Below are 8636 nucleotides of genomic sequence, written 5' to 3'. Positions count from 1 at the left end.
CACCTACTGGTTACACTGGCCTAATCACTAGTGGCAGGCCATAGATATTCATTCGAGCCAACCAATTGCTTTTTTTATTTTGATTGATTGACAAAGTGTATGCATATGATTTTTCATCTAACACTGATTCTATTTTTGGTAATTACTGAACTTCCTTTTCCCATATTGGGAAGAAATATCACCAATTTTGGACTATATTTTGACTGGCGGAAGGATTAGGGCTATTTTGCTATTTGAGGTGATGAATCTGCTCCCCCCGAAGGTGTCTTCAAACACGCCAATTTATTTTTAAAATGAGCCGGTCGAGGGACCCTTTTCTGGTCAGATATGGATTGCCAGATATATATCCTATCCACTGGTAGTAAACATTCGACCCCCGAATTTCATCCTTATTTTTTATGAATTTTTTTAAGTGCCAATTTAACACATGAGTCTATGGGGAATGAATTAGGCCTGTGAAACCTATAGTAGGTCCTACAAAATCTAACATCTTCGTGGAATAACACAGCACATAGTTGTAAACACTGGTTGTAATGAGGTAGTTTAGGTCATGAGATGGCGCTGTTAAGATTAATATAGATTAGTCACCCATCCATCTATTGCATTAGCAGGCCCTTCAAAATTAAACATCTTCGTGGAATGACACAGCACACGGTTGTAATGAGGTAGCTTATGTCATGAGATGGCACTGTTAAGATTGATATGGATTAGTCACCCATCCACCTATCATATTAGTAGGCCCTTCAAAATGAAACATCTTCATGGAATAACATAACACATGGTTGTAATGAGGTAGTATAGGTCATGAGATGGCGCTGTTTAGATTAATATGGTTGTAATGAGGTAGTTTAGCACATGAGATGGCGCTGTTTAGAGTGGTTGTGACATATTGGTTTTAATTAACCCGGTAGCACAACGTGATACCTGGCATATTTTTATCTATCTTGTAAGTAACATCTTCATGAGATATTTTCTTGAGGATACCATCTTCGACCATCTTGCGTAGACTGGACTTCAGTTTTAAGTCGCCCTCTTCTCTTTCAAACTCAATCTTTCTGGTGACAATGACCAAATATCCACCTAAAAATTAGAAAGGAACATTGCAGGTGTAAATAATTTACTGTGACGTAATGGCATATTGAGCCTGAGATCATGGTGATGAATGATAGTATCAAACAGAACATTCGTTTTTGCTTGAGTTTTATTAAGGGACAAGTCCACCCCAACAAAGAGTTGATTTGAATAAACAGAAAAAAAAATCAAAGGAGCATAACACTGAAAATTTTATTATAATCGGATGTGTCCTATTTAAAGTTTCGCGTAATTTTACAAAACAGTTATATTCACATCCTGGTCGGAATGCCAATGAGGAGACTGATGACGTCATCCACTCACTATTTCTTTTGTATTTTATCATATGAAATATTCTAATTTTCTCTTTATTGTCAAGTGAAATAGTGGATATTTCCTCCATGAGCATATGGCTTTAGCATTCTTTAATACTGGTTCAGTCAAGTTGGTCCTTATATTATCAAATCTGTAAAAAAAGGAAATATTTCATAATTCAAACAATAGAAAATAATAGAAATAGTGAGTGAGGGGTATCTTCGACTGTCTCATTTGCATATGACCGAGTTGTGCATATCATTGTTTTGTGAAAATGACTCATTTTCACAAAACAATGATATGCACAACTATGAGTGAAACTTTGAAATGCCATAAATTTCTTATTCTACATCAGATTTTGATGAAATTTTCAGCGTTATGCGATACAGTTTGATTTTTCTCTATTTATTCAAATCAACATTTTACTGGGGTGGACTTAACCTTTAACTTTTAACCAAGTTAGGAGGTGGGGAGAAGAAAGAGAAGAAAAATACTAGGAAAAATGGCAAAGAAAAGGAATAGAATAACATGGAGAAGAAGAAGAAAAAAAAAGAGCAAGTCACATTGCTCCAGTATATTAGTGTGGAGAATTGAGAGAAATTGATAATAAAGAGACCTTGATGTGGCCTACTGACTCCTTCACAACTCTTACTTACCCTTTTTCACCAGTCTTATCATCTCCGGTATATGAGACTCATTCAGATGATTGGGTATGAAACACCCGGTGGAAAAGACCAGATCAAAATACCCTTGAGAGAGGAAGAGAGAGAGAGAGAAAGTCAGTGTTTTATTTTGTTCTTCAAATTATATTTCTAAGAGATTGAGAACCACGATAATGTAGCCAATGATCCATGTAGGGTCGTGGGAGCCACTTTGGGTGGTATAGTACATACAGTCTTCAACTTAACAATTTATGATTACCAAATTTTTAAAAAGGAGGGAGAAAAAGATGGATAATCAAAAGAAAACACGGTGACGGATCTACGGGAGGGGGTAGAGGGTTTTACCCTCCCCCCGTTGGCATATTAGATTATAATGATGATAATGTACTGATATGCCCTTTTTACACAGGATTTTCTTAACCACGGACTATCGCTAACCCCGTACTATCCTTAACCCCGTACTATTTTTTTTTCTATTTCATACATGCCAAATTGTTATTGCTAACCCCGGATAAGGAATGCTTGCTTTTTACACACGAAACTCGCTAACCCTGGACTAGTGGTTTTTGTCGATCATTCGTAGTACAAGTGCTTCACTCGTACACTTTTTACACACGCTACAATTTCCTTAACCCCGTACTATAGGTAGGGCCAAATTGACATTTAGCCCCACCTATAGTACGGGGTTAAGCTTAGCCCACTTTCGTTTTACACATGCGATCTTAACCCCGTACTATTGCTCTTAGCACCGCAATTGGTGGGATAACCCTGCTTTTTTGCAGGGCCAAATAATCCCGTACTATAGGTGGGGTTAGCCCACTTTGCAAAAACGCTGTGTAAAACGAAAGTGGGCTAAGCTTAACCCCGTACTATAGGTGGGGCTAAATTGCCATTTAGCCCCACCAATAGTACGGGGTTAAGGAAATTTTAGCCTGTCTAAAAAGGGTAATAATGTACTTTTCGTGAATTCTTATCCTTATTCCCCTTTTCATATCGGAATATCTGATTGTCAGCCTTCGCTAAAGAAGAGGAATGGAAAGATAGTCAACCTTTTTACGTGATGACAATGAGCATGTCACGTTCCTTGGATATAACAGTAAAACAAAAATCAGCTCGTGCTTCGCGTTCGCATCATTTTATTAATTGCGATCCTCTATAAATACCTGTTTCATAGTCCAGACTTGTTTCAGGTCCAATCGTTCCAAGAAAAAGATGAGAGTAGACTCTCTTCTCTCTTGCCACTTTCAATGACGTTTCCGACATATCAAATCCATACAGGTTGCGATAGCCTGCCTCCCACAGCTATATGTTATTTTTTTTAAGAGGAAAGACAAAAGCAAATAAATTTTCATATTTATCCATTTTAATTTATGATTTGGAAACAATAATGCGGAAATTTGTGAACATCCTTTTCTGCTGACATATGAAGTTGTTTATTTTTTTTATCTATGATGTCTTCTACTGCTATAGTCATGAACATTGAAATGTTTATTTTACATTTATATTGCTTTATGGGATAAGTAGTATGTGGCATACCGTCTTCGTGGGTAACTGTAAGCAGTCCTTAACAGGCCCCTTTTCGATTATATAGAACAGTAATTGATAAAATTTTCTGTTCGCGCTTGGCGTTCGCAGTAACCATCTAGTTACATACAAATCTTCTTCAAGATCACACATAACATTGCCCAGAAAATTAAATTTTCAGGAAAAATACATGAAAGTAAAAAAAAACTGTAGACCTGATAAACTCAAATTAAACTGAGTTGAATGTAGGGGAATGAGAACAGAAATTGCCCTCACATGATGAACAAAATTAAAGGTATAGGCATACAAAATTAAAACAAAAATAGCCCACATGTTCATGCGCCTTCGGGCTCGAAAATGATAACATTTTTTTAACAAGTGCACGCCAAGTTACAATAATGCATATAGCATTTCCGTTTATTTGAAAGCAGGATGAAAGAGAATTGCATATTAAATGCCTTGCTCACAGGCATAGGTGCCGCGGCCGGGGATCGGACCCCGGACTTTCCATGTATAGCTAGGCGCCATAGACCACTCAGCCACGGCACCACATAACTGTTTTGGGGTTACACTTCGTAATTCCGAAGGTTCTTTATTCCGAAGGTTCGTACTTCCGAAACATGCAAATTGCCTATACCTCGATGTTCGTTAATTCGAGAACGTAAAAGGGTTCGTTTATCCGAACATTTGTGGCGTCATATTCCGAAGCCTTGGAAGGTTCGATAATCCGAAAACAAAATAAGGTTCGAAGTTCCGAAGGTTCGTTAATCCGAAAACGAAATAAGGTTCGTTAATCCGAAAACGAAATAAGGTTAGTTAATCATTTAGTTTTCTGACTAACGAACCATCGGAATAATGAAGCTTCGGAATTACGAATGTATGCGCCTCATAACATAATGAAGCCTGAAGGAGGTCGATTATTAATTTTATACATACCGCAGCACCATTCATTCCTGTCCCGCAGCCAACATCCAGTATTCGTGCTTTTATGTTAGGCTCAATTTCCAACACTTTCCTTGCGGTGTGAATGGGACCAAGCCAGCCATTAGCATAGGAATTCTATATAAGAATTGAAAAACAAACAATACAATAAACAAGACCAATATGGGGAGAATTTGAGTTCAAGAAGCACTTTGGGGTAAAAGTTGGGAACCGGTTCATTTCACCTAATTTGAATGTGCTGAATCTGATAAGACCGGTCCTCAAACCAATTTTTATGTCTTGGCCACTTAATTTGCATAAACAAAATGGCTGCCAAATTGACTAATTATAATCTTATTTCTACAATGTTCATTTATAATAACATTCGCTTTTACCGATATGGATACTGCAAAATCCTGCATACATAACAATGTACCATTCAGGAAAATTTGTTATTTCTGTTTGCTGCTAATTAATTATGGAAATTTATGCATATTTTGCAAAAATGTGCTATAATTTGATAATTACCCCCTAACAAATTGATTATTCTGGGTACAAAAAGCATTTGTATCGTTATGATAAATGTTTGGCTCTTAAATATGATATTTAAGTCAATTTCTATTTGTATATTATTCTTTGATATTTTTTATGTTCTTGTATTTTTGCCATTTTCTTTGTATATGTCTGATATGAGATCTTTAAAAAACTAATATCAATCGCAGACAAATATTAAGCTTCAATTATTGAATCATTTTGATAAACTTCTGTTGCCACAACTGTTATTGTACTCAGGAACAAATACACACATGCTTCCACACCCACACCTGTATATAGAAAGTAATATACTTGCAAGGTATATTATACATGCCCGATAAAAAACACATTGATTCTGATCCTATAATCTTGACAATTACCAAATTCAATTAACTCGTAAAAACAGAAGGGTTTAGAAATTAGAAAACCTGTAATCATGCTGAAATTAAATTTCTTGAAATAATTACATTAAAATGTCGTATATATCCTTTATTATTAGATAATGGCAGACCCAATAACAATGTAGTTTATCAATCGGATATAAGTATCAGTACATTTCTAACATCCTTGTCGCAAAATTATATCTTTGATTTGGCTCCATCAAATGGGTAATCATGACAGTTAACAAAAGAACAATTTGTAATAAAGGCAAAGGGTCTGTATTACCGAATAATTACTAATTTTTTGGTCATTACCGATTTACTTATTTCCCCTGAGTCAACCATCAAAGTAATAACTTAAAACCACAGCTTCTATCCAATCCTTGCCATTGATGATTCATTGCCGAACGATACTGAATACAGAAGAGGAAATTATGAAAATAGGGGGCTGAACACAGATTTGCTCCATGGTAAAAAAAAACATGGGCAAAACAAGAAGGTTTCCAGCTGCCCAGTCACTGCCCAATGCAGAACAAATTTTCACACTGCGTCCTATGGTTGAAAAGTGCTAGGGGTGCCTGATGAAGGTAAACCAGCATGGAGACAGTTTGCAGAAGTCCAGTCTAGAGGTTATCTGATGATATTTTCCGCACCACCTCATGTAAGACAATGTCTGATCTCAGCAATTCTGTGAAGCTGGTAATATGCAGATTGGCAGAAATGTGATGTGTGTTTCTTCATGCTCATTGTTCTATCAAAGACTACGCAAATATATCTAGTCTTGCATACTGTAGATATATAGCTTTCTCACCTATTGATACTGGAGTTGTAGTGATAATAATTACGCATATATGGAGATGACAGATCAAGATACTTCGCTTTCAGTCGTAAGCTCCAGGAAGTTGACCTTCATCCAACATCGAATCCTCAATGGCAGCACCAGCAACAGCAGCTGCACGAACTTCTGTATCTTTAACTTTTGGATCAAAAGTGAGGTATACAGCTGGATGCCGTCAGCATAGAAGTATATACCAAGACCATCAAGCCACATAAGAGCCAAGAGGAGTGATGTACAGTTTGAAGAACAAGGGACCAATGACAGACTCCAAAGGAACTCCATAGCAAAGGGTAGTCACAGGAGACTGCATGCCAGTTATGAATACAGCTTCATATAGCTCTGTTGGCAAGGTAAAGGGAAAGTCATTGGAGAGCAGAATCATCAATTCCAAAACAGACTGTCAGTCTCCCAAGAAGAATGACATGTTCAGTGGTATCAAAACCGGTTGACAAGTCAAAAATAACTTAGGCAACTTCTTTCTTCATAGAAAGAGATCTCCTGGCTCTACAATCGACGAAATTCTCGACCTAGACTTTGATAGTGATATCTCAGACTCGCATGCAGCCTATCAGAACTGGTCAAGCTATTGGATGCTGTTGGGTTTAATACCGATCAAAAGAAGTGGATTAATAATAACCTACAGCAGGGGTTCTCAAACTACGGACCGCGGAGCTTCTCAATCCGGCCCGCGAAACTCTGCTGGGTTTTTTAATCACTAAAGTCACAATATGAAACATAGCTCAATATGATAACATGGCAGTCAAATTTCAAATAAATTTGACTTAGTTTAATAAAGTCTTTTCTGTCTGTTCGATCTACTTTCTTATTAGATGACCAGCGCTGTTTTTACCATGTGCCAGTCATAATGGTCATTTTTACGTTTTTTGACATGGTTTGGAAAAAATGGGGGGGGGGCTGAAGCCCCTCCCCCCTTCGGCGGCCCCTGCTTGACCAGTGAACATTTTGCACCAGTGCCTCCGTCTGGCAATTACACCTTTTGTGCCAAGGTTCAAGCAACTTAATTGTTGCTGACAGACTGTCACTTTTCCCAAATTGAAAGTGACTACGTGACTATACGTGACTGATATCCTTGGTATAATACAATTTTGGTATTAATATTGACTCTAGCTGTATTTTGAAATCTTTTTTAATTTTGCCTGCGTTCCATATGATACTGTTATACATTTGTTGGATTAAATAGCGTACTCCTAGAATAAGGGCCAGGTTGCACAAGAGAGCACCTAGGACCCCGACCACAAGGGTCTTTGCGCTTCGCGCGCATTTTTTTTTCTAAGTATCCACTTCACCCTGGCCCTTTCAGGTTTACTTGGAGTCTCATCTTGCCCTTCAAAGAAAAAGTTTGAGAACCCCTGACCTCCAGGAACACCAAACATGTCAGGAACCCAGCATCCTCTGAAAGATATCTTCGTTATCAATTAGGAATAGTCTATCTTATGAAGATATGAAGATGTGGGAATATTAGAAGTTCGATAAATGGCCAAGGGGACATTATACAATCCACTGCGGTATTGAAAGGTGCACTCCGAGCATTTTAACACTTGAAACAAGATCTGGTCAGATAGCAGATTCTCTGTCAAGAAAAAAGTTTAGGTTTCTCTAAGGATCTGTGACATGAGAATCGGGCATATCTCAAGAAAACAAACACGATGACTTCGATACGAACTGCCTCTGAAGAATACCTGAACTAAATTGATTTGATTTCAACAATTAGTGATCACTTTTATAATATGACGCTGCCCTATCAATCAAGCCATCCAATGGAACACCTGCTCGATGATAACTGACATTGATCATTCAACACCCCGAAGGTAAAGGTGTATGTATATCAAGCTGGGGGAAGCTGGATGCATCTAAGTTGGATGAAGCGGCAATCCTTGATAGGACAAATGCAGTACTGCATTGGAAAAGATATATGGAGATGCACATGTAATCAGTAATGAAGTCCAGTTATCAAAATTTGTTACTAAAATGACATGCAGTGACTTATTCGTTGTGGAACTTTAGAACACCACAGTCTGCCTTTTAAAACATTGAAAACGGTCTAATTGATAGGCAAACTGAGACGTTATATGATGGGTTCAGTTATGAGAATTTTTTTTCAAAATTGGGACAAGATATCTCATTTTCAGCAAACTGTTTCACTTCATTTTGCTGAAGAAAAACACACAATATAAAATAACAATGATAATAATAATAATAGATGCTTATATAGCGCATAATATTCTACAGAATCTCTATGCGCTTTACAAAAGAGGTAATTAAGTCTAATACTGGTATACTTATAGAATAAAATACATAAATACTAAATGAAAGATTAACAAAACAGTGTAACATAATTATCGCTCCTAAACAAAATAATCTAACATGAGA

General features: G+C 37.1%; 1 protein-coding gene across 1 annotated transcript; it reads right to left on the bottom strand.

The window, feature by feature from the left end:
• Positions 1 to 450: 450 nt before the first annotated feature.
• Positions 451 to 4623, bottom strand: LOC121429490. Its single transcript, XM_041626536.1, has 4 exons — positions 4509 to 4623; positions 3212 to 3350; positions 2043 to 2135; positions 451 to 1080 (listed from the first exon to the last, which is right to left on the bottom strand). Exons 1-4 carry the CDS (start codon positions 4521 to 4523, stop codon positions 896 to 898), a joined length of 432 nt encoding a protein of 143 aa, XP_041482470.1. The 5' UTR covers positions 4524 to 4623; the 3' UTR covers positions 451 to 895.
• Positions 4624 to 8636: the final 4013 nt, after the last annotated feature.

Source organism: Lytechinus variegatus, chromosome 16 (assembly GCF_018143015.1).
Source record: "Lytechinus variegatus isolate NC3 chromosome 16, Lvar_3.0, whole genome shotgun sequence".
NCBI classification, from domain to species: domain Eukaryota; kingdom Metazoa; phylum Echinodermata; class Echinoidea; order Temnopleuroida; family Toxopneustidae; genus Lytechinus; species Lytechinus variegatus.
Note: the sequence above shows the minus strand (reverse complement) of the source record. Positions and strands in the feature narration are given on the sequence as shown.

Bases quoted from the DNA above. Each gene is read 5' to 3' on its own strand.
- LOC121429490 (XM_041626536.1), bottom strand. The intron at 2,136-3,211 runs GTATTTATAGAG...TCCTCTCTCAAG, and splicing joins AAGTCTGGACTATGAAACAG to GGTATTTTGATCTGGTCTTT. The intron at 1,081-2,042 runs GTAAGTAAGAGT...TCTAATTTTTAG, and splicing joins GATAAGACTGGTGAAAAAGG to GTGGATATTTGGTCATTGTC.